This window comes from Adiantum capillus-veneris, chromosome 29, assembly GCF_014529385.1.
Source record: "Adiantum capillus-veneris isolate H3 chromosome 29, ASM1452938v2, whole genome shotgun sequence".
Taxonomy (NCBI): Eukaryota; Viridiplantae; Streptophyta; class Polypodiopsida; order Polypodiales; family Pteridaceae; genus Adiantum; species Adiantum capillus-veneris.
In genome coordinates, this window is record NC_140959.1 from 121,634,229 (window position 1) to 121,659,508 (window position 25,280).

General features: G+C 43.6%; 2 protein-coding genes across 3 annotated transcripts; both read left to right on the forward strand.

Moving 5' to 3' along the window:
- The first annotated feature begins 8,490 nt into the window (after positions 1-8,490).
- LOC147419865 (serine/threonine-protein kinase SAPK3-like) lies at positions 8,491-25,202 on the forward strand. The gene is made up of 10 exons (XM_086506255.1): positions 8,491-9,002; positions 9,138-9,260; positions 22,605-22,679; positions 22,981-23,082; positions 23,538-23,591; positions 23,675-23,767; positions 23,873-23,965; positions 24,285-24,389; positions 24,478-24,576; positions 24,773-25,202. The coding sequence occupies exons 1-10, from the start codon at positions 8,925-8,927 to the stop codon at positions 25,049-25,051; spliced, it is 1,101 nt and encodes a 366-aa protein (XP_086362381.1). The 5' UTR covers positions 8,491-8,924; the 3' UTR covers positions 25,052-25,202.
- Positions 11,743-16,163, forward strand: LOC147419866 (uncharacterized). 2 transcript variants are annotated; one of them, XR_015187191.1, is made up of 3 exons: positions 11,743-13,360; positions 13,433-14,564; positions 14,648-16,163. XR_015187191.1 is itself a non-coding variant. In XM_086506254.1 (2 exons), exons 1-2 carry the CDS (start codon positions 12,736-12,738, stop codon positions 13,915-13,917), a joined length of 1,110 nt encoding a protein of 369 aa, XP_086362380.1. In that variant the 5' UTR covers positions 11,743-12,735; the 3' UTR covers positions 13,918-16,163. The 2 variants fall into 2 exon arrangements, 1 of the variants encoding a protein (XP_086362380.1); XM_086506254.1 differs by having other exon boundaries at positions 13,433-16,163.
- Positions 25,203-25,280: the final 78 nt, after the last annotated feature.

A 25,280-nucleotide genomic window follows, 5' to 3' on the forward strand; every position in this document is an offset into this window, starting at 1 on the left:
AAATGCACAAACAACATGGACGATGGGTTGCACCACTATTAGCTCCTTTCTCAAGAAAACAGAATTTTAAGCACGGAATGAAGAATGAAAGGTGCTTTACAACTTTATGTACATGCAATGCTTAGGGATTGGTTTCTCACCCATGAGCTTACGATCTGCGATTCGACTGCAAGCAATTGCCATGGAACCGGTAGGTGTGGCTGTACTGTATTTGTGTGTGTAAGGAAGTCACGTGTCTACTGTGACGGCCGTTCAAACTAAGTGATAACAACTGCAACACAAAGCAAATGAGGGATTAGAACTGTGTGGCTTCAAACTGCCTTGTAGCATGTGTCAGGCCATGGCCACTCACAAACTCACAACAGGCGGTGGCAAGCTTGCTTGCCTAGCTACATGTGAAGAAGGTTTTTTAGAGAGGGTGGAGAGCGCTCCCAATCCCTTCCCTGCTCTGATGTCACCCTTTACTTTTATGGAGGGTAGAGACTCTCCACCTTTGTCCTTCATGGGTGGCCTTGCCCAATCTCGTGTTGGTGCTACACCTTATACTTCTCCCATCATAAAGGAGGCCCTCTCCTCCCTCTTCCAACATATGCAGATGACTCAACTACACCAAAATCCTGATAGCTCTGCTAGACCCCGACCCGGCCCCATTGTTGTCCTTCAAAGTCACAGATAGAAAGGCATTGCGTCCGTCCTTCACAGAAGGAGAGAGATGGCAATATAAGGAAGGAAGAGAGAGAGAGAGAGAGAGAGAGAGAGAGAGAGAGAGAGAGAGAGAATTCTCACTGCCACTTCCATGCATCGACATCGCCCTATCCCCCAGTCTTCGACTCCGCCTCCATCGTTGCTGCACGCCGACGTGTTTGCTTCATTGCTCCGTTACAGTCACCACGCCTCTCAAGTTTGAGCCCTAGGCACGTTCGCCTAGGAGGGAAAGAATGTGAATAGCGACAAAAATTCAAATTCACACACCGCCCCTTCCCCATGTCAGAAGCGTCTCTGTCTCTCTCTCTTTCCTCTCTCCCCCAAGCTCAATATAGGATATGTTGACACGTGTAAAGGACTCTCCCTTCCGCCATATTATGTTAGTAGATGAATCTTCTTCTTTTCCCCTCCCTCCCTCTCTCTCTCTCTCTCCCCCCCCCCAAAACACACACACACACACACACACACACACACACATGCATATATATGTATATATACATTGTGTCTGTGTGTGTGTGTGTGTGGGGGGATGAGTATATGTATGTATATATGCATGTGTATATACAATTCATTTTGAGTGTTGTGTTTGCCTTTTAAAGGTGACCCCAACATATTTAGGGTGCCCTTTTGTGAAGTGCAATGTGAATAATGTTGTCAAAAATCATCCAATTGTGTTAAAAGTGATAGCTACAAAGTTTACATGGTGTGAATATAGTTGCAACTACAATTTTGTAGTTGTCCACAATAAAGAATTTGTTGCCATCATTGGATGTGATCTTCAACTTCGGAGAACCATTTACGGAAGGCAAAGCATTTTTTCCTTTTAAAAAGGTACTACCTATGTCTCAAGTGTGATTCTTCTTTAAAGAATCCATTGTTCTAAAGTGTTTTCTTGCAAACTTTCACCAAATGAAGGTGCAAATACCTTACATGCTCCTTCTGCTTTAGTTGGGATTACTTCCATTTGACATTACAAGCATGGAGAGACTAGTGGATTACATGATAAAGATACATCAAAGCTCACCACATTGACTTCCAAAATAGAATTGCATGGAAGACAAGTAACAACTAGTATGTGATGTGAACGTTGCTGCGGGTCACATTCTAGTATAGAATTGCATGGGAGACAACTAGTTTGTGACTCACGTGTTGTTGCGGCTAATTAGTAGCAAAGCTTAACTCTGCAACACTCTCCTTCATTACCTTCCCCCCAAGATGGAAACATGTGCAAACATTCTCTATGCATCGATAAGGTAGTGCCAAATATATTCTTGCATGCTTCATTATTAAATAAAATTATTCTCTAAAGATATGATAAGGCAACTATAGCAAACTATCAATAGCGACATCCCTTATAGAAAAATGGAGGAGATGACATCTAAAATCTCTCAAAAGACAATCCAATGAAAATCCACCAACATCAATGTGTTTATCTTTATAACCTTCATGAAACATAAAGTAATTGTTGGTTGCTTTAAGTTGCTACATTGTTCCATTAAATGACTATTTTTTGTTGTTCATTGATTAGCAAAAGCAACTTAGAGGTGATACATTTTTTTTGCTCGTAGCATGGCCCAATTGTTTTAGGATCTATAGATAGAATGTATAACCCTGGTATATGTTGGTATATGTGGTGTATAACTTATAAGGACTTGTAAACTATAATAATGCATAATATTCCAATCATAACTTTTAAGATTCAGTTGTTTAATTAGACAAGAAAATTCCTTTGCTATTGTCAAAAAACTAATGTATGAGTTCATCTCTCTCTCTCTCTCTCTCTCTCTCTCTCTCTCTCTCTCTCTCTCTTCCCCCAAAAAAAGTAAGCATAGGGGTTCTTCACAAACGACATTGTTCTTTACAAAGGAAGACATGAAGCTACATAAAGTGCCATTAAGAATTTTCTCTCATAATACTTTGAAGTAATTGGCCCTGAAGAGGCATGTTTACCTAACTCTTCGTTCACCAATGTGTTGTGCTAGATAGTGGACATGTTTGATGCACCGTGTGTGTGTGTGTGTGTGTGTATTATAGGAGGCTCTATTAATGACATGGATAGGCTCTTTGACCTTATTTCTCTACTTATCATTGTTTGAGAAAAAAAAAGAGACATTCTTTCTCTCTTAATCACTTTGTATTAACAAAAATAAAAGAGTGTTTGCATAATTGTTCCTAATTGTAGCTTGATTTTTTATTTATTTTTTGCCATACTCACAATTGTGAGTGGATAGAATTTATATTCATAAAAGAATACAAACGCCCTCAAGCACACCATGTGCCTTGAGGTGTCAACAATTCCAAATGGGCCTAGCCCACAACTACACCCAATACCAAAACAGGGGTGCTACTAGGATCCTCTTGAGCGATCAAGACAGCTTATAGCATTGCCATGTTCTCTGTACCCATTTGCAAACTTTAGTGGCCAGATCCCACGACTCGCCGGAAGGCAAGGCACTTGCATAATAGATACAGAGGGTCCTTCAAAGTCGAACTGCAACCAGAGAAGATGTATGTTCCTATCCCTCTAGCACGCATCTCAACCCCATTTGTTAAGGGTCCCCACATCACTTTCTAGATAAAAACCTTCATGTACTCAAGCCATTTGATCTCCCATATGGTATTCACACTTCTCAGCCAACGCACTTTCTTCTATAATTTGATGAGTGGAGCAAACCAGTCTTCTTTATACACCAACTCACTATATGTATATTGGGTTTGGGGAGCGCAGACACTTTATCGTTTGGCCAATGCCACGCTTTCCAGTCTAACTCAAACCCTAAGACTGGAGAAGGGAAAGAGGACAACACTTCCAAGAGTCAACTAATCAAAATCCTTTTGTACAATCCCAGATTATACTGCAGTACTGAAAGCTCCACGTCCTTCTAGTAGAGGTTTTTGTCATCCCAAAGATGAGATAATTTAGTGATCCCTTTGTTGCTTACCTTGCATGCAACCTCCCTCCAAAAAGGGTTCAAGGAATCTCTTCCTAGTTTGGATAGCTAGGGGGACCAATAGCCCCTGAACATCTCCCCACCAATCTAGGGTTGAAGCCGCTTTGTTACATTTACGTCCCGATGCAGCCACCAAGCTTCAAGAAGGTCCACACAGGCGCCAAGATCTTGTCATGTATTGTGGCCTTCTTCCATGTTCCCCCTTTAGAGGCAAGGTCTGCATTGTTAATCATATCCCAAGCCATGATGGCCCAATCCTACTTTTGATCCATCAATGAAACTACAAGCTTGGCACATACGGCTTCAGTATGTTGTACAGGGTCAATGATCCCAATGTTGCCTTGATTCTTTGGTCTTGCTATCCATTCCCATTTCTCCCATTGGCAAGGATTGTGGTTTTAGTGCTACTCTTCCACAAGAACTGTTTTACAGGCTTCAAGAATTCTTTCAGGTTGGACTTGCTCATTTTAAGTAGAGGAGATATGGACGCGATGTACGAGATCATGAAGGCATTGATCACAGCAACTCTGTAATGGAAGGGAGGGAGCACAAAATCCCATGTTCTCATTTTGCTGTTTATCTGGCTCAAGATCTAGTCAAATCTTTGCTTATCCAGTAAGCCTACCCCTACAGGGGCACCCAGGTGCATGAACACACTGGCTTTACCAATGACTTCCCTTGATCAATCCGTCGGGTCAAACGAGTATCTTTTTACAACCATCACAAGTGTGAAGAACCTCTTGTAGTGCTCTATCTCTCTTTTTCCCTTTCCTATGGGAAAACCCCCTTGTGTATTTTAATTAAACTAAACTTTCCCCTTTCTTGTTAAATTCTCTCTCCATGTCTCTGTAGACATGTAGCAAGGGAAAAAAATTCATTTTTCTCTCTTTTTTTGTACTTTGCAGAGACTCTCTCTCTCTCTCTCTCTCTCTCTCTCTCTCCTCTCTCTCTCTCAATCTCTCAATCTCTCTTCCTCTCATTCTCGCTCGATAGAGAGCGCTCCTCTCTCTCTCTCTCTCTCTCTCTCTCTCTCTCTCTCTCTCTTTATTGGACTTGGCAGCCCGCGCTTGACAGAGAGTGCTCTCTCTCTCTTTGTTTTCAACAAGTAAGCCTTCTCTCTCCTCGTTTTCTTCACAAGGATACTCTCTCTCTCTCTCTCTCTCTCTCTCTCTCTCTCTCACTCTCACATATGGACCGCTACAGAGAGTCAACCTCTCTCTCTACTCGGCTCTTGGAAGCCTCTACAGATGGTTCTCTCTCCCCTCAATTCTCCTTCTTCTTCCCTTGATCACGTAAGCCACCTTCTGAGGTTCTCTCTCTCTGGCTCTCGGTAGCCCCTACAAATGGTTCTCTCTCCACTCGATTCTACAGAGAACTCGTAGCCAAGCTCTCTCTCTCAATCTCACTTCCTCTCGTCTTTGGATATGGCAGCAAGGGTAGCGCCCTCTCTCTCTCTCTCTCTCTCCCCCTTCGATTCCAGCAAGTAGGAAATCTCTTCTGCTTTGGTCACACACACACACTTACACTTACGTACACACTTACACTTACGTACACAGATGCTCTCAATACGGTAATACTCACAGCATGCTATATTAAGTAGTCGACCCTTGAAAATGGAGCCCCTTGCCCCTTTTCTCCTTCACGGGCAGACACCAACCCAATGCACCATTTCATTTTTGTAAATCGTTCTCTTTCCAAAAACGCTCAACCTTAGACCTTTACAACTTTGGCAACTACCCAAAAATTGGCCTAAATGTAAGCAGAAACACATTTTGGTGCAAAATTTCCAGATCGATGAGATAATCCACTTGCTTGCGATTCCATTTGGTAGTGTCGTCTACTTCAAACTTCCTTGGTGCTCCTGAATTGCAAAAGGACAATCCTCCTCGACCAAGTTTAAGCGCATCAATTAAGGCAACAATAGTGTAGATGGTGATCATGTTGATGCAAATGAGTGCAACACGGCAGTAATGTAATACATATGCAGATAAAAATGCATGGGGTGGTACCGCGATATAAACGATGCACTTGTCCCAAAAAAAAAAGCAACAATATTTCATGACAAGAAAGTCAAGGTTGGAGAGCTAGTAAGGTACACCACAAGACTCTACTCAACTACACTTTTTAATGTACACAATAACCTCAACTAGCACTTACTGTATTCTTGTGTGTTTCCTTGCAGATTTGTGAGCTCCAAGGAAATTGAAATAGATGCTATCCCTGTTGCTCAAACACTTGCAGCAAAAAGTGTGTGTGCCATTGATGATGCATTTCCTCGATCGGTCCTTCTTAGTCAAATCCACCTCTTGGTTCACGTGGTGGAGGAGATCGCTATATGTGGAGTAGTGCACGCACGATGGATGTTCTTTTTAGAGATGTTTTTAAAGACTCTCAAAGGTTTTGTCCGGCTATGGTCTCAACCAGAGGCATGTATGGCCGAAGGGTGGATCGTGCAAGAGGCATTTGTTTACATCTCAGAGTATTTGGCACAAGTTGACCCTTCAATGCCTCGCATGTGGTCAGATAGGGAGCATGCAAGGATGACTTCACACTTGCCAAGTGGAAAGGGAAAATTATTTAGCATGGATATGAATATGTCACGAGTGGTCAATAACTTTTGTAATCTCAATGCAAAGGTTATGACCAAGTGGATGGACTTGTGGACAATGGCAAAGGCAAGGCGTTTTACAGATCTCATTAGTGCGGAGTGGATTCAAAATTATTTAGCATAGATATGAATCTATCCCGAGTGGTCAATAGCTTTTGTATTCTCAATGCAAAGGTGTGGATGGACTTGTGGACAATAGCAAAGGCAAGGCGTTTTACAGATCTCATTAGTGCAGAGTGAATTCATGAAAGAATGACCGAAGCAAAAATGCGCGGACAAGACATCACTGACAAGGAATGGGAGTATGCATCAGGTTGCGTACCAAAGGTAGAGTACTCAAATACATAAACCACATTGTATAGTTTTTTCTTGATTTTATCTTAAGTTTGTACTTGATAAAAGATATTTTCCTATTTTATAGTGCCTTCTCTTTAGCTTACAAAAACTTTGGTTCGTGATTCTCGTAACACTTTGGGGGAAAACCATTTTTGCCAGTAAAGAAGTGGAGACCATCTTCAACCCTCTTCCACCTCCTACTTTGGATGAGGGGGAGACAAAGGAGAGGGAGATCGATGATTCAAGTCCGGCGGCCGCAAGTCTTAGCGAGAAAGATTGTCATGATAATGAAGATGATGAGATGGAGGATGATGAATTCGAAGATGATGAAGACCCATCCACAAATAACAATTCTATTTCTCTCTTTATTGATTTAAGAGCCATGGACTTAGAATTGGATGATGCTTCTTGTAGGGATCTTTTAAAAGATGATTCATAATTTTTTTGTATACTTGTCCCCAAAGATTTGGTCTAACGGTAAGGCTTTGCCCTCTCAACCTATGGGTTGTGGGTTCAAATCCCCCGTTGGGTCACACTCTAGAGGGACACCTTGTGCTCACCTGGTGTTCACGTTGCTAGGGCTCTTGCCCTTGGACACTCGAGTGCATCCTCCTCCTGGGGTGGGTCACCCGAGGAGGAGGTTCCTAGCTGGTTGCTACGAGTTCTCTCCGTCGTTCCCAGCATGTGGTGCATCAATTAGGTGGCCATGGTGATGCCTACGCGTGGCTCTTGCCCGATGGTACACGGCCCTTGCCCGACCATGTAACATGGCTAATATTTGGAAGGGATAAGCACCTCCCCCTGTGGGCCCTATGGTGTGTCGATTTTTTTTTTTTTTTTGTATACTCTAAGTTATGAAATTTTTTGGTCGTGTCATCCATTCATCTCTCACCTCTTTCTCTCTCTAATTTTGTGAAGCATGCTAAATTATGTTAATTAAGTGATAGTGGTTAGTTTAGCTGTAACTAAGTGTAATCCCACATAGGTAACTGTTGTTCCATGTTTCCATATCTTTTTTCAAAAATTTAAAAATTTCATATAATGTTCTTTAATTTTTATCGAGGGGGAGAGAAACGCCAAAATTTAAGGGGGAGGAAATATTTAAGCGAAAATTAAATATTTAGGTGCTAAATTGCGCTTCGAGAATAAACGCGGTAATACTCGCGACAATAATAGAGATAACTATCGCGGTAATAATCGCAAAAATAAACGCGATAATATTTGAAATGAAAAAAAAACCCTACCCTCCTCTCTCTTCCCTCTCCAGCTTCGGATTTTGGACCTTCTCTCTACAAAACGCGATAAAAGATCGCAGTAAACAATTAGAGATTTTCATAGTGATGGTTGAAGCAACTCTCTTCGAAGGTGGGGGAGCAATTTTCAAATGAGGTCCTTGCAATTGGGGTTAGGTATGGGGTTGTCTCTCCTATGTTGAAGGGCCCTTCAAAGGTGCCTCTAATTGGCCTCAGGAGATCCCTCTTAGTAGTTATCTGAAAAGCCTATTGTGAGACTAAGATAGCTCTTAGGTAATAATACGGCATACATTAATACGGCATACATTATCGGGTCCTTCAAATTAAGCAATCATTTGTAAGGGCCCGTCTACGAAGCATCTTGCAGCGTTATTTGAAAACTTGTCATTATTGGAGCGTTATTTGAAAACTTGTCACTATTGGGTGCACTAAAAGAGGTGTCCATTGTCATGAAGGGTAGCTATATGTAAGTGATAAGTGATAGGGAAATGGAATACTAGTCAAAAGCAGTTTATTGATAGGGCCTGATTGAAAGAGAAATGGTATATTGCTTTCAGCAATCGACTCCAAAAATTCTAGTGCAAGGGATTTTGGATCTCTCACATTCAGAGCCTGGTTGCAATTTTGGAGGAAGCGGGCCGCTAGCCGTGAACGTGCGGACAAAGTGACAGAGAGAGAGAGAGAGGGGTCGGAGGAGAGATTGCTTCCACGCGTCCAAATGCGCAAGGCTACACCCGGCTAAACACGTCAACTCCGGAATTCTCTCAAACACAGAGCGCCGACTCGCAGAGAGAGAGAGAGAGAGAGAGAGAGCGAGTAGTACGCGGTGACAGGTGCGGCTCGTCATTGTTTATTTTATATTTAGGGGCCATTTTCTGTGAGCCTCATAAACTTGCAGACACGTGCATCCTCTCTCCCCCCTCTCTCTCTCTCTCTCTCTCTCACACACACACACACACACAACACACACACACATTCCGCACTCTACCCTGATGCGTCCCTTACCCTGCGGCTGCTGCTAATCACTCTCTCTCACACCACAACGATTGCACAAGCTTTGCAAACTCTTGGATGTGCACGCTACTTACCGGTCCTCTTCGCGCGCGCTTGCAGAGAAAGAGAAAGGGGATGGGAATGCCTTGTTGTAGTGTGAGTAGCGCCACTCATCATCTCCAGCTGCTCTCCATGCTTTCATGTGTTGCTAACAGGCGCTGATCTGTGGGCTCTCTCTCTCTCTCTCTCTCTCTCTCTCTCTCTCTCTGTGCGTGCGTGTTTTATGTTAAGATGGAGCGGTACGAGGTGGTGAAGGACAACATCGGCTCGGGCAATTTCGGAGTAGCGCGGCTGCTGCGCGACAATAGTACCAAGGAGTTGGTTGCTGTCAAATACATCGAACGCGGCCCCAAGGTAATGCCGTCTTGCCTCTGTGTGCGAGAGAGAGAGAGAGAGAGAGAGAGAGAAAGAGAAGAGAGAGAAGGGACGTTGATATTTGAACGCCCACGAACTTCGTAGTACAGGGATAAGGTTTTTCTTTTTTTAAGTTCTTTCGAAACTTCTGCTTGGCTTTGTCGTATTGTCTCTGGTCCATTTCACTCCCGAATCCTGCCGCTTGTTGGTCACCCGAGGAAGTGCACTAGCCCAACTCTTCCTCTATTAGAGCACATTGGCACGTCGACAGGCGATGACGTACTCAAATTTGACACCTTGTTGTATGCTTGCGATTCGCTTGCTGTGTTCGCCCCTGAGCAATGAGCATGGTGTTACCGTGTTGGTAGAGGAGAGAATTTCTATGGGCAGTTTCACACGCTGGCTGACAGGGTTAAATTGTGCTCGAGGTTTCCTTCTCAGTAGGTCGGACACATTTCGAAAAAGCCTTAATAGGTGGAAAATCGCAAGGTACTGCTCTCGAGAGGTCGTAGATGGCGGGGTAGATCTGAAGAGGTCAGGTGGGAACGCAGCCATGAAATGAAAAGACTTGGCGGCATCTTTCGTAGGGCAGCTACCAACAAAAATTGGCAAAAAGAGCAAGGCAAGCCCCGGCTTCGTGCGAAGGGGGGATGCTTGAGTAGGTTTTTCTTTTAAATTTATTCAGGGCAGACCAGATCAAGCAGGGCATTTGCTCGGATGGCTTAGAGTAGCAGTAACCATCGCCTATCAGCCTGCGCTGGAAACCTATAGTCGTCCTCTCCCTTTTACAAGAGGAGTTTGTAAGAGGAAAATACCCTCATAAAGAGATGGTATATTCCTGGTTATTCAATAAAATAGAAGTAGAACGAGTAGTAGGGCCCTAGCTTCGTTCCTTTTAACACCTTCTCGCTCAATGGAGCCAAAGGTTGGGGAGAGTCTCAACTCTAACAAAAAAAAATAAAGTGGCAGTGCGAGGGCAACGTCCATTATTTCAGCCTAGTGTGGGTAGCATTGTGGCGTGCGAATGCATTGTAACTTTAATGAAATTGGCAAAGTTACACACGACCGGTAGAACTTGCTTACGCAAGGTAGCCGGATGTTAACTCCCACTTGTGCGAATACACCCTTAGTTTGCAGTGACAACTATGCCTTCTTAATGGTCAAAGGTGTTGCACTTGTCGGCGCACCCAGAGGTTGGCCGAATTAGCGTCTAGAAGTTGGCTAGCACATAGAGGGAGAAGAGTGCTTGCACTGGGGCTCCATCTTCAAGCGCAAGAACATCCCGATTCCCATGTCATTGCAATGCAACTTTTTCTACTCTTCCGCCTGCTACTTCACGCTTCTAATGCCAATCGCATGCCACTAGTTATGTAATAGGCGTCCCTTTGTAGGTAGCGAGGCTGTCGAAATATGATTGGTTGCACCATTTCTAATTATCGAATCAACACTCTAAATTAATCTTTCTTTGTTTGTTTTTGAATAACAGTGTGTAAGAAGTGTTCCTTGTGCCTTATCCGACATTTTCAAATGGATTGCCATGTTTTGGACGGGTGTCCACTCAAAAATAGCGATGTGTAACCTCCCTAACTTTAGCATATTTATTTCAACAAATGTGCTAGAATTAGTATAGCTGCAACTTACAGAGGATCATGCATAGTTGAAAGGATGTAGTCACATGGCACCTAATATCTTGCTAATGCAAGGATTGAGTGGATGGTAACTCTTTGGTGCACATGAAAAAACATGGAAATGAAAGTTTGAGCCCTTCATTGGTATGCATTGTGATGGGATCACCTCGTTTGCATGTCTCCAAGTTGGTTGGAGAGAGAGAGAGAGAGAGAGAGGGTCTATGGGACCAAATGGAACATGGAGCTTACTCTATGTTGAGTTGATCAATGCATTTTTCATCTAATTGAGAGGTGGAGAGGAGGTCAGAATGCTTACCCTAGCTATTGGAGAGAGAGAGAGAGAGAGAGAGAGAGAGAGAGAGAGAATACATAGATTTTAATTGGAACCATTTGACATGTAAAAAATGCAACGAAAGACTACCACAACTATTCTTGTATGCGAGGTTTATGAATATAGCGAGGACCCTTGTTCGCCCATCCCACATTAGGAAAAAAATGGACTCTCCATGGGCCTTGTAAGAATCCCTAATTTAAAGGAAGCCTGCCAAGATTAAGGGGGACAAAGGCTTTGAATGGGGCTATTTTGGTAGGGTCTGCTCCACCTTTGATCCCTAAAAAAGTAGGGGGAAGGAGGGGTAACCATTTAAAAAGTAGGGAAGGGGGGGGTAACCATTTAAAAAGTAGGGAAGGGGGGGGTAAACCATTTGAAAAGTAGGGAAGGGGGGGGTAACCATTTAAAAAGTAGGGAAGGGGGGGGTAAACCATTTGAAAAGTAGGGAAGGGGGGGGTAACCATTTAAAAAGTAGGGAAGGGGGGGGTAAACCATTTGAAAAGTAGGGGGGTAGGGGGTCTTCTCTCTCTACCTTTTTGGCCAACTTGTAAGTGGCCTCTTAACTCTCCCATGCCACCTAAGCAAATCCGTGGGTCAAAGAGGTCAAAAAAATGACTTTTTTCAAAAACTTTCAAAAAAACTCTATTCCCCCCTAAAAAGTACCCCCAACATATACACATAATAAAAAAAAGATTTTTAAGTTAAATTACTCAAAATTCAACATTTTTTGACTCCCTCCAAACTTTTAGAAAATTCCCCCCAAAATTAAAAACTCTCTCTCCTAATCTAAGCTCCTCTCCTACACTCATCCCCCTTGCACCTGCACCTGCTGCTGCACCTACGCACCCATCTCTCCATCCTTCAAGCTCCATCTCTCCATCCTACAAGCTATATCTCTCCATCCTTCAAGCTCCATCTCTCCATCCTACAATGCCTCTTGATGACGTGACCAATGTCCCAGCAAGCTCTTCACGCGGTAGGTCTCCAGGACTTTTCCTACGCCTACCTCAAGAGTATGTTCCGACAAAGAAAATATGCTTGGGTACATTACCTTCAGCCAACGAATGCCGCGCTCAAGGGGAGAAGAATGTAGATCTCTGGACAGACAGATGCTTGTATCCAAAGGATCCTTCTCTCAATGTTCATCCGTCTTTTACAAACATTCCATCACTATTGCAATACGTTGGAAATGGAGAGCAAGGTTTGTTGGGCTACTGCAAGAGACTCAACAAACACGAGATTGCGCGGTCCGAGATCTACTTGCGTCATTGGCAGTTGCTCAATGGGAGTTTCCACAATCTTCAAGCTCAGATGCAAACAGCTACTAGTGCACTTGAGGAGGCAAAGAGCACCATCACAACCAAGGAAAATGTAATTAAAAAGCTTGAGGATACTCTTTCACACATGAAGAGTACTGCCATGGGAGGTAGGGTGAGGAAACGAGAGTTGTCCGAAATTCAGACTCGTGTACCACGTGGAGGTGCAAGAAAACGAAGGGTGACAGCTATGAGGTAACATGTTCTATCCCTCATGTTGTTTAAGTTTAATACGGTTCATCATTGTTGTTTTGGGCAATAGGAACTTCGTCCAAGAAACGTGCGGCGGCGAGAATGCGTCAGCTAGGGCTACTTTACTTCGTTCTTGTTTCAACAAAGAGGATTTTATTGGGATGCTTGATGCTCCAGAGGCAAAACACTTGAAAGTCGCAATCACTAAGAGAGTTCTTAGAGATTTTTCTAATATTGTCACTGATCTAGATGTTCAGGATATTTGTGATGCTGTTGGGATTAGTACCAAGGGCTATCAAGCAATACATCAAGTGTTAAAAGATGCATTAAGAAGTCGAGGAGTCACGGAAAACCTATTCCCACTTTCTCACAGAGTGCAGATTGCCAAAAAGGTGTCAAATGAAGATGTTGTTCACCGATTAGGGGACTACTTGTATATTGAAGACACGATGCCTCTTCAGCCGCTCCGTAGCAAATCACAAGGAAGGAAGGGCCGCGGGAAGGGAAGCGGTGCTGTTTCTAACAGTGTGTTGCGGACCGAAGGGTTTGTTTACACCAAATTCAACAATATCTTTGTGGACTTTATACGATTGCAGCAGTCCATGGCTGTTTTCTACAATTTGAGTGATGCAGGTTAGTTTAGAGTTGCCTACATGCTCTATGATGTGTCATAACATGCATTCTGAGGCTTTATGTTGTTGGCAGTTCTTGAAGGTAAGCTTGTGTTCGTGCTGAAGTTGGATGAGTGTGTAATTGTTAAAGGGAGAAAGTTGGAGAGAATGAGCATCACGCTTATGAATGAAGCCCTAGCTTGTGCCAAGCAATCTTGCAGTTCGAGTGAAGCGACAAAGCCCTCTTTTAGTGTGCAATCAAAGAAGGATATATGGTGGCTTGGTGCAATTGAAGTTCCGAAAGAGACACATAAAGTCCTTGCATGGATTTTCAGTAGAATCCCTTGGGTCACAGAGGTCATTAAAGCTCAAATAAACGGTGAGAAGCTCATGGTTCCAGGACGTGGGGAGTTTGATGTTGAATGGCATTTAGGTGGTGATCTAAAGACCATAAAGTGCATGCTTGGATGCAAACAAGGTGCAAATTCTTTACTTCCCTGTCCATTCTGTACGAAAGGGCACAAGACAAGTCGAGCAACTCAAGTGGAAGGTCAGGACGATGATAATGATGACATATAAATAGGGAGTGGCAAAGTTCGGTTCTTTCATGTGATATGTTGCAGGTGCCCAATAGGGATAGCAAAGATCCTGGGTGGAACCCCATAATTCCCTTCTCCCTCAACAATGTTCACTTTTGCACATTACATGCGTTTATGCGAATATTTGATAGGATCTTAAAGCATCACATTGATTATGCTTTCACAATGAAGCCCCTTCAACGGTCAAAAGACTCCTTGCAGGGGGTGGAGACGCTCCTTAATGAGATTGGATGTCACCGATCAATGGTGAACATTGTAGTAGAGACTTGTAGGGAGAAGACATACGAGGTGGCACAGAAGGTTTCCATGAATGGAGCCAAAGCACGTCGATTTTTCAAGAAGATGTCAAAGTCTCCAATGCAGGTATCCAAGGCAAGTGTCGATCTAGCAAGTGAGAAGCGGTGGGAGTTGTGGAAAGATTTGTGTTCATGCATGACGGACAAAGATCCCAATGTGGAGGTTGCTAACCAACGCAAGCTAGTATGGTCATCCTTTCAAAAGGTTGTGCAATTGATGAATCTTTCAAGCACCACCGTTGAGTAGCGAGAGGAGTTCAAGAAGGTGCTTTATGAATTCACAAAGGACGCTAAGGACGGATGGTCTGAAAGCAAGATTACACACTACATGGTTTGTTTTAACGGACTTAATACATATGCAATGTTTGAAAATGTAACTTTTCTATTCGCTTATCTCCTTTTTGGTTGTTTTAGCACATTCTCTATACGCATGGTGCATACTTCATGGACCGCTATGGTTCGCTTGATATATGGAGTACACAAGGCATGGAGAAGTCCCACTATCGAGCAAAAGGAGTCTACTTCAAGAATACTCGGCATGGTGGTGGTAGTTCACACTCCAACTACCTCCAAGAGATGTTTAATTGGTTTTTTAGGCACACCTTTGGGAGAACTCGTACTATTGAGAAAGCAAGAGAATCGATGTTAGCAAAGCAGTTACGCAACGCTTCCCGTACTGCAGCATCCGAGAAGTGGAAACGCTCGCGAGCGTCCCTCGGCCACGAAGCTTGGCGTGCAACTAAATATCGAAAAGGCAGGGTTTGGGCGTCGCGTCAGCCGTCCGCATGATCCTGGTTTAGTTGTTCAATTCAATTGCTTTATTTGAGTTTCACTCAATTGGCCGCATAGTGTGAAAGGGCCCAAATCTCAAAAAAACCTATTTAAAGGTTGAAGGGGCTCATTTTGTCATCTTCCCTACTAGGTGCAACCATGGCACGAACAAAACAAACGGCTAGGATTGCATATCCAGTGGGGCCGGATGGCCAACGACTCAAAGGTACAGCAACAGAAGCTGGAACTTCACAAGCTCAAGGTGAAGTCCACACAGAAGACTTGGAGCTTCAAATCAGCATGGCCAGTCCTCTACAGCAGCAAAAGAGAGACGGAAGCATCGTCTTGTTGTCTATTCATCGGACTCCAACGATTCTGATGGCAACAGGGAGGATGAGAACGACCAGGGCAAAGAAACAAACAGCCAAAAGCAGCCGTCAGAAGGCTCCGAAGAGACACAAACGGATGAAGATGCCCCATGGGTTGGCGTCCAAATACAAACTTATCAGGCTCACATGTCTATTGGGGGTAAGACACTTCCTAAAGGGAGTGGACCTACACCATCATATCCGGTCGATAGTGAAGAGCACGAATCAGATGGAGAGTGGGTGGAATCAGATTATGAGGTGTTGGAAGTGCCTGTGCAAAAAAAAAAAAGAGAGCATTGTCTACAAGAAGAGGAAGCAAGCTGCCCCGACTCGTGCCAAAAATGCACCTCCACGTCGACCTCAGAAGGTACGAAAGCGCAACCGTGCTTTTGCAGAGATTCGACACTATCAAAAGAGCACCGAGCTCTTGATTCGGAGGGCCCCTTTTGCAAGGCTATGCAGGGAGGTTTTGCAATTGTACTACACTCAGTTTCGGATGGGCGTCGTGGCCATAGAGGCAGTCCAAGAGGCAGCAGAGCAATATTTAACTGGCATATTCGAGGATTCTAACCTCTGTGCCATCCATGCAAAGCGTGTAACCATTATGCCCAAGGATATGCGGCTTGCTCGCCGTTTGCGCCATGAGGAGTAGCTTGTAATTAGGCATCAACCTTTTTGTATTTACGGAACTCCAAGATTGGGAAGAATTTGAATACAAGCGTCTTTTGATTCTATATCCCACTCTGTGCATTGTATTGGGAAGAATTTGAATATAAGCGTCTTTTATTGTATACCCCAGTGCGCAATGTATTGTTTTAATTCTGCACCATGCAATGTAGCAGTGGTTCAAGTTTTGTCTACCTTCTATTGTATGTATGTAGCCATTAGCTTGTTATTGTGAAAAATTGCCTACGTTTAGCACCTTGGCTAAGTGGGGCATGCACTTCCTAATGTATCCATGCTATGTGACTCACTATTGCATGGCAAAAACATCTACAAAGTGTTCAAAATGGCTTGGAATGCCCCCAAGTTGGCTGCCACAAGGGCGCGCATTTGGGGCTTCCAGAGGCCTATGGATGGACATAATGCGCGCCCTTGTGGCAGCCTCTCCTAGTGCTTTGCTGACACTCTCCAGTGGTTTCCAGACAATTTTGACAAGCAATAAGTATGTTTTGTTTGCTTCAATGCTTCAATTAGCATAGATGCTGCTGGAATTCATCCCCCCTTAGTCCATGTCAGTCCTAAACTCCAGAAAGGGCTTAGATATTGCCACAAAGTTTACTCTTGTGGTTTGTTAATACAACTTTAGGTATCTGGGGAAAGATGGGCTTAAGGTTACCTGGGTATCCATGTCTTCCTGTTTTGCAGCTGGGTATTATTGTCTTCTCACTCTGTTTTGTAACTGGATATTCTCCTATTCTCCAAGAAGGGTTTAGATATTGCCACAGTTTTGTGGTTTGTTAATACATCTTTAGGTATCTGGTGCAAGATGGGCTTTAGGTTACCTGGATATCCATGTGTTTCTCTTTTGCAACTGGGTATTAATGCCTTGAAACTCTGTTTTGTACTTGGGTATGCTCTTAGATGTGTCCAAATTCATCTGCCACAAGGGCGCGCATTTGCACACTTCATCTACTGATGGAAAGCCCTAATGCGCGCCCTTGTGGCAGCATTGTTTAGGCACTTCCAAGCCCTTTACTATGCACGTACATAACTTTGGAAGCCTAGAAATAACAAAGTATACATTTTTTAAATTTTAATGCCTGCCAAACCCTTTAGTAGTCATAGCAAAAATTATGGTGCTTCTCATACACAATGGAAGCCCAACATATAAGAAATTCAAAACCTTACAAGAAAGAGAGTCATAGACAGCAAAAAGTAGTTTCATTAAAGAAATCAATGCTTTACATGATATCCGGCTTTTGCTTTAGGATCTTTCTAATTACAATTTTCTGGCGCTTGGCCTTTTGGGGTGGCTCCCTGTTAAGTAAAGTGGTTGTGATTTTTTGGGTGTCATTAACCCCTACAGCTTGGTTCATGCCGACATGGGCAATAAGACGCCCACGAAAGTTTACACCGAAAGTGGATATTGCAAAATCTTTCTTTACAAGCACTACAAGGTTGGCCGTTTGGGCAAGTATTGTTAAACACAACGCCTTGGAGAGTGAACGGAGAGCAAAAATGTTTTAGCGACCATTGGGAGAGTAGTCGGTATGGACAAACACCACGACACCAGTGGGAAGTGTGCCGAGGTAGTGAGCAAGTGCCGCTTGAGGTCCGAACGGCGTCCTCCTCCCCCCTGACCGTTGCGCCCAGGCGTCAACCTCCAGAACATCCTGCAGAACATAGGTTTTCTGAGATATGGCATAGAATTATGATATAACATTAACAAAATCATTTGTAACAATCAAATGTAAGTGAGCATCTATACCTCTTGTCTACGATCCTCCTCATCGGCATCCGGGTGCAAATAAAGATCCACGCTTGACTTCCCCTTTGGATCAAGCAAAACAGGATGCAGCAGGTGGTGGTGAATCCACTCTTGCGCGTTTAGCCAAACACATGGCTTGCACGGCCACAAACTCCTCCTCAGAGACCTTGGCCTGCTCGGCCGCTGCCACCTCGGCTTGTGCGATCGCCACTGTGTCCGCCAAAGTATTTCCCATGGGCAGTAGGAGATCATCGTCATGGGAGGTGGTGGTATCAAGCTCAAACTTTCCATGGGCATCGAGGATGGCGAAACACTCATCCATGAGAAGCTCAAAGGATTTCTCCAGATCGTGCATAAACACAAACTCCTCCCCACCCACCACAATGGAGGAGAAGCGGGTAATCTCTACCTCAGGGATGGCATCCCGAGTGGTGGTTCCTTATGGCGGTCCCGAGGATGAACCGACTGATGGAGAGGCCTCCAAGAGGCCTTGAATCCCTACAGGGTAGGTCAAGGCAAGCGTCCTCTCCTCTGCGGATGAGTCAATGGCCGCGGGCTTGGGGTCCTTCACATCAGCCAATACCCCGCCGATCTGCAAGTGAGGTAGCACTACGTCAGAGCGTGCTGGGCACTCATGAAGGAGGAAGATCATTATGGCCTGAACAGAGAAAAAAGTGTTTCCGATCCTTCCCTTACGCATTGCTCGCATATCATCAGCTTCAAGCCGCACATATTGTCCGACGGGTTGTGCTATGGTGGCAAAGCGTGCAAGCCGCTGATGAAATGGCCTGTCCCCTTGGTAGATGTGGTGGAGAAGGCCTTCAGGGACCCATTGCCCTGGTCGGTTTGGTAACTCAACAATGAATCTCCCCATGCACGTGGAAATGTATGAAGTAATGTGCTCAAGAGATTGAGCGTGGAGGGTCAAGGTGGTTTCCAAATCGGGTTGGGTTGTGAAAAATGCTTGAAGCTCAGGGCGATTTGCATTCCCAACCTCAGTAAGGAATGCATCTAAAGCACTAGTAGCAGCCATGTCTTCTCTTTGCGTGATTGGGTATGCTAGGTCTCTCTGCAATGCTAGGATGAAAATGGTGAAATGAGGAGGTGGTCCTCCTTATATAGACATATTCTATCTCGAAAAAAATAAAAAATATGGATTTAAAAAATAAATTTACACCACCTTAAAACTCAAGTACAACACCTTAAAACTTTTCAAAATCTTTAATAAAATATCCAATATATAAACGATTAAAGTTACAAGCCAATTCACTTAGACAAGATGATTTCGTCTGTAGCCCAATCTTTGTAAACAAGCATAGTGGCCTCCATCCGCCTTCCAATCTATACAACCAAAAATGGGCAATCAAAATACAAAAATCCACAGAAAATAAGAAAAGGTAGCTAAGGAAGCACAAAGCAGGCCTTGCGTTGTTCTAGTTTGAAACTTGCATTACCGACATCCTCGAATCCCATTATGACAAAGTGTTCCCGAAGATTGGCAAGAGTCCAATGCGGATTCACTGCAACCACCTCCACCTCGTTATTGGGCATGCAGACACGAATTTCAAAGGATTGAATCTCTTCGGCTGTCAGCTGCAAGGGTATCCATTTGCCACGTTTGTGCATCCACCTCTCATAGCTAAACCGTGCATACAAGGTGCACCTTGCTTTCAAATACCGAAGGCAAAGCTGTGTGGGGGACACATTGCACTTATAACGGTCACCATCATGCAAACCGTCAACATAGCCCCAATTGACACCTAAAATGGTGTCCATTGCATCTATGTCAACTTCTTTGCAAACAAACATTGTTGGTGTTCCTACAATCGGTAGAGAGCGGAATGCATGCACAAACAAATGAATGGGACAATGCCAACTGAGACCCATCGATCTGGTTGCCTTACCAAACTTTAGGGACCCTTGGAAATCTTGCAGCACCTTGCGCTTGAAAGAAAGCAAAGCCCAATGGTATGGAGTTGGCCATTCTGCACTCTGCAATGAGGGTGTCTCCACGGCTTCTAACCTACCATAGCTTTGGCTTGACTTCGGCACCACGTACTTGTGGGAGTACATGAATATTCGCTGCTCGGTAAGTTTTTTCGATGAAACATTAGGAAACATAAGCTCCCCAATGTGAGCATGCACAACCATGAACGTGCCTGAGAGGCACTCAAGCGGCTGCTCCTCAACTAAGCTGGATGGAAAAACATCTTTACAAATGTCCTTAGTTAAACATAATGATCACATAAACGTAAACATGACATATGCATGGGATAGCTAAACCATGAAAACTTACAATGAGGTGCAAATTGAGTAGAAGCTCTCTTGAGGTGGAGCTCAGCTGCACTGTAGACGTGTTGCACGATGGACACCATTCCGGACTTTGTTTCTTTGAATGTCAATAGCCGGCCCTTCCAATGACGTTCCAATACGCCTCGACACCGTACGCGATGAGGTCCAGCACGTGACGGTTGCATGTAGATCCATGCACCCTTCTTGAACACTTGTGGGATCCATACCCCCTCTGAGTCTTTTGTGTTGTGCAACACAATCTCCTCTATCTCTGGTTTGGGCCGTCTATGCGTAGACATGCTTGGGAAGTTGGGCTTAGGAAGGGATTTGAAAGAGTTGAGTAGTGTGGAGAGAGAATGAGGAGCTGAGGGGAGGGTGAGGTGAGCTGCCTATGGTGGCTATGGTGGCTTTGACAGTGGAGATAGAGAAAGAGAGGAGTGAGAGGTAGAGAGGTAGAGAGGATAGTGGAGCTGTGGGCTATGGAGTGTGGGACTGTAGAGGGTTGATGGAGGTGTGAGAGAAGGGGGAGCTATGGAGAGAGAGGAAGAGAGTGGTGGAAAGCTTTTGGCTATGGCTGCCTTGACTGTAGAGAGAGAATGGAAGGAGGGAGAAGAGGGAGAGTGTGGGAGAGAAAAGTAATGAGAGAGAGAGAGAAAAGTGGATTTTGGGGGGGAAAATTGACTTTTTAAAGTTAGTTTATGTTTTGGGTCAACTTTGGAACTTTTAAAAAAATTTCATTTTTTTGTGTTTTTAAGCATGCGCGTTTTTTTTTTGGGGGGTCCCTCCCTCTTTTATGACACCTCTCTCCTCCTATTTAACCCCCCCCTAGCCTACCTCCCACCTCTCTCTAAGAACCAAGCATTGAAGAGGGAGACAATTAGGCTGCACCCCTACCATTCCTCCCCCTCTAGGTGATATCCCAAGAGCCTTCTCATTGGTTCTCCCTTAAGCCTTCACTAATCAAAAAGGCCCAAGGAGAGTCCATATTTTTCCTAATGATCTCTCTTCTCTTGAAAGGCATGTTTTGCCATGGCTAAAAGGGGTGCATCTTGGTTCAAATTTCAACTCTACAATGTGTGTTAGAACTCGGTAACTTGTGCTTTGAGTGTCCAACAGTTGTCTTGACCCCGCGAGACTAAATGACACTTGAAGAGAACAAAAGAATGGATAGTGCACAAGTGCCGCACTTAGTCTAGGGCCTCCTCCCTTTGCCTAATATGTGATGGACCTAATCCTGTGTGAAACCAATAAATCTCTAGATAAAACTTAATATATCTTCTTTGTCCCTTGAGGTAATTACTTTTCATGCAAGTTAACCAGAGAGGCTGATATACACTCCTAAAATTTATACTTTACTAGTGGCGGCGCCACCCCCCTCTCTCTCTCTCTCTCTCTCTCTCTCCAAGTTGCACGCAATGTACACTGGCATGAACGTATGAAAGATTGACACGTGGGAGGAGGGGGTTGTTGGAATCCCTCCCCATTTATATATAGCATACAAGTATAGATAATTTCATTTTGTTTCTTTTGTTTTGATCTAATTTAGGCCACCTCAAGATGTATTTATGGATGTTTCAATGAAGAGTTGCATGTGTGAGATTTGGATAAGTGGATCACCTTCTAATGTAGGTTAAAACTCAAATCATTCAAGGAGCTTAGGGAGTGGGTTTAATTTAGTTAGGAAGTAACTAGGTAGAGGAGCCGGTTTAGAGATGCCAAAACCTCGACGTATCTAGCAAATGCTTCGATTAGTCATTTTGAGTGTGTGCATCTGCAGAAAAAACCATCAGCTCAAATGGTGCTCGCTACCTCAAACGCGATGTAGAAATATGATTTCTTGTGTAACAAAAATGGGGGTGAGTTGCAAATCCATCGAGGGGGTAATTAGGTGCAAAGCTACCAACAAGGCTTGAACGCATGATCCAACGGCCAAGATTCTTTAAAGGCTATGCTAACCACAAAAGCATTCAAGCTTTCTTGTCTCTAATTTGGTGCATTTTGGTGATATTTTTTGGGGGTAGGATGGGTCCTAAAGAGGGACCCGTACTTTTACTGGCACCTCTACCCTATATATATAGTACATGAGGGTTGCAAAAGTAATTAAACGATCTGCGGTTTGTTTCTCTTGGGTTTTAGGGTTTGTGTCATCTAAAAAAACAATGGATCCGTGGATTTCGATTTTAGGGTTTCGTAGTGCATACAGGGTGCATACAAGGGCTATAAAAACCCCTATAATGGTTGTGAATATGGGCTACACCCACAATCATTGCATACATTTTTTTAGTAATTGTCAAAGGTATGCTGAAATTTACGGTTGCTTGTCAAAAATGTTAGTTTGATTTCATTCAATGCAATATATCTTTTTTTTTTTTTTGAAATTGCCTGTTAAAAGCTTTTATTTTGATAATTGAAGTCACTTTATCCCCCCCTTTCCTCACCCAAAAAAAAAAACCCCCTCCCCTTGTTCAGAACATTCTCCTTCCATTAACCACTCCTCTTCTATTATCAGATTGATGAGAATGTACAAAGAGAGATTGTCAATCACCGCTCTTTGCAGCACCCAAACATCGTCCGCTTCAAGGAGGTAATATTTTTTTACCTCTCTCCCTACCTGTGAGGCCATTGTACATAGGATGTGTGCGTGTGTTTCAAAGTTTTTGTACTCTTTAAAAAAATATAAAAATTTACTTGCGCACTTTATGGGCATGGATTGCAAGTTAATTTTATTAATGCACTTTCACTAAGTTCATATTGACGTCTCCACATATGTTCATCCTTGTCGTTTTTGTCATGTTTCTTTGTATTGATGTTACTCTAGATTTTTGTCTATGATTTGGGGAGTTCAAATTCTTGTCAAGTGTGGAGCTCTTGGATTTGATAAATAGGTATGTTTGACTCCATCCCACCTGGCCATTGTCATGGAGTATGCGGCCGGTGGAGAATTGTTCGAGCGTATATGTAGTGCGGGTCGTTTTAGCGAGGACGAGGTTAGTTAAAATTTTCACATCATATTTAAGTGGTATCTCTAAATAGGCTAATGATGATAATTTGGAGAGTTGCTTTTCTTTTTCTTTTCTTTTAGCAAAACTTCACAATTGTGAGTGAATTATATTTATCAATCCAAATAATTAAAAGGTCTTGTCATGTTCGTGTTGAGCCATGACATCATCCGGGGACCATAATTACATCGGCTATCAGGGCAGCCAACTCGCCCCCTTATCCTTGATACATAGGGTCCCTTATCATGTTCTTTTGAGATCTTTTAATTACCGATAGCCAAGATTTTTTCCCGTCTTAGGCATGCCCTCTGCTGTCAACAAGACACAAGTAGTCCTAGACCAATCCTCCGAGTGTTGCTTGCGTTGGAGCGTCCATATTAGCACTTTGCTTTCTTGTATAATTTCTGCTTTCTAATGAATTGTGATGTTTTCACTTATGTTAGGCTAGGTTCTATTTCCAACAACTCATTTGTGGAGTGAGTTATTGCCATGACGCGGTGAGGAGCCTCTTTCAGCTTATTTTTGCAATGGGTTCTATGCTTGGCTCTTACCTTTCTTTTAATTCTTTTGATATGACTAGCAAATTTGTCATCGAGATCTCAAGCTAGAAAATACTTTGTTGGATGGAAGTTCTCCTCCTAAAGTGAAGATCTGTGATTTTGGATATTCCAAGGTATGTTTATGTATGCTTTTTGTTTTTCAAGCTTCATGCTTTCTAGTCACTTTTAAGGACTTGCCTTTAAAAGCTTTTGCTTTTTGAACTTTTGCAATTGGGTAGTCAGCCCTTCTACACTCGCAACCAAAGTCCACAGTGGGAACTCCCGCCTACATCGCCCCGGAAGTGTTATCACGCAAGGAATATGATGGAAAGGCAAGTATCTTGGTGACCAACTCTTTGTCATCCTCTTATGTAGGCCATTGTGACTTTTCACCTTGTTACATATTGTGTCTTGAGATACTCCTTGTACTTTACGTGTGTGTGTGTGTGTGTGTGTGCGCGCGCGCGTGCAATTTTCCATCTGGATGCACGACCATTTCATGGTGTTTGCTTAACAAGCCATACGCCCTATATATGTGTGCTTGCATATGTACTTCATGTGATTGTACCAACTTTATATGTACGTGATCATCAATACTTGTAGCATTTTGGTTGAGGAAACTAATCAAAGCCTTGATTGAGCTTGGCGCAGATAGCGGATGTGTGGTCATGCGGAGTGACGTTGTACGTGATGTTAGTGGGGGCTTATCCCTTTGAGGATGCCCAAGATCCTCGAAATTTCAAGAAGACTATTACGGTATGCATGTGTAGCTTATAAGGATCTCAAGTAAAGCACTTTATGAGATGAAAGAACAAAGTTTGAGCAAAACATGTGGGTGATGTAGAGGATTTTGAGTGTGCAATATAGCATCCCAGATTATGTACACATATCTACTGACTGCAAGAAGCTTCTTGCACGCATTTTTGTCGCTAATCCAACCAAGGTGTGCCTCTCTCTCTCTCTCTCTCTCTCTCACACACACACACACACACACACACACACACACATCTCTCTCTCTCTCTCACACACACACACACATTTACAAAGATATGGATGTTGTGTCTCTTAAGTTAGCTTTTTTCTTGCATGAATATCTTCTATTCTCGATCTCTCTCATCTTTTGTGTTTGCATATTCTAGAGAATCACAATTGCTGAAATAAAGCAACACCCTTGGTTCCTCAAGAACATGCCCAAGGACTTATTAGAGGGGTCAGAGACAAGCTTTGTGCACGATGGACCAGAGAGTGAGGCACAGTTGCAGAGTGTGGAGGACATATTGAAGATAGTGGAGGAGGCAAAAGTCTTGGGTGTAAAAATCCCGGGTGCCACTTATATCACCGACGAACTTGACATCGATGCGTGTGGTGACTTGGACATCGATGCTAGTGGTGACCTTGATGAGTATCTCAACTACTGATGCATTTTAGCTCTCAAATCAGATTAGCTAAGCATTTATGGCTTGGGCGATGCCCCCCTAACCTTTATCCCACATGAGTTTGTTCCCCTACTCTTATCCATTCATACAAGGAAATGCTGCTCTTCATAAACTCTTTACGTTGACTCCAGAATTTGGCTAATGGGGACTCCCCCCCGCCCCCCCCCCCCAAAAAAACCAAAAAAAGAAAAGGTTTATGTGAGCACCAATG

What these genes read in the sequence shown, in the direction of transcription:
- LOC147419865 (XM_086506255.1), top strand. Translation starts at nt 8,925, where the DNA reads ATGTGCACGCTACTTACCGGTCCTCTTCGCGCGCGCTTGCAGAGAAAG. An exon ending in GTCGTTTTAGCGAGGACGAG is followed by an intron (nt 23,083 to 23,537) that starts GTTAGTTAAAAT and finishes CACTTATGTTAG; the next exon opens with GCTAGGTTCTATTTCCAACA. An exon ending in ATTTCAAGAAGACTATTACG is followed by an intron (nt 24,390 to 24,477) that starts GTATGCATGTGT and finishes TGGGTGATGTAG; the next exon opens with AGGATTTTGAGTGTGCAATA.
- LOC147419866 (XM_086506254.1), top strand. Translation starts at nt 12,736, where the DNA reads ATGTTCTATCCCTCATGTTGTTTAAGTTTAATACGGTTCATCATTGTT. An exon ending in CTACAATTTGAGTGATGCAG is followed by an intron (nt 13,361 to 13,432) that starts GTTAGTTTAGAG and finishes TGTTGTTGGCAG; the next exon opens with TTCTTGAAGGTAAGCTTGTG.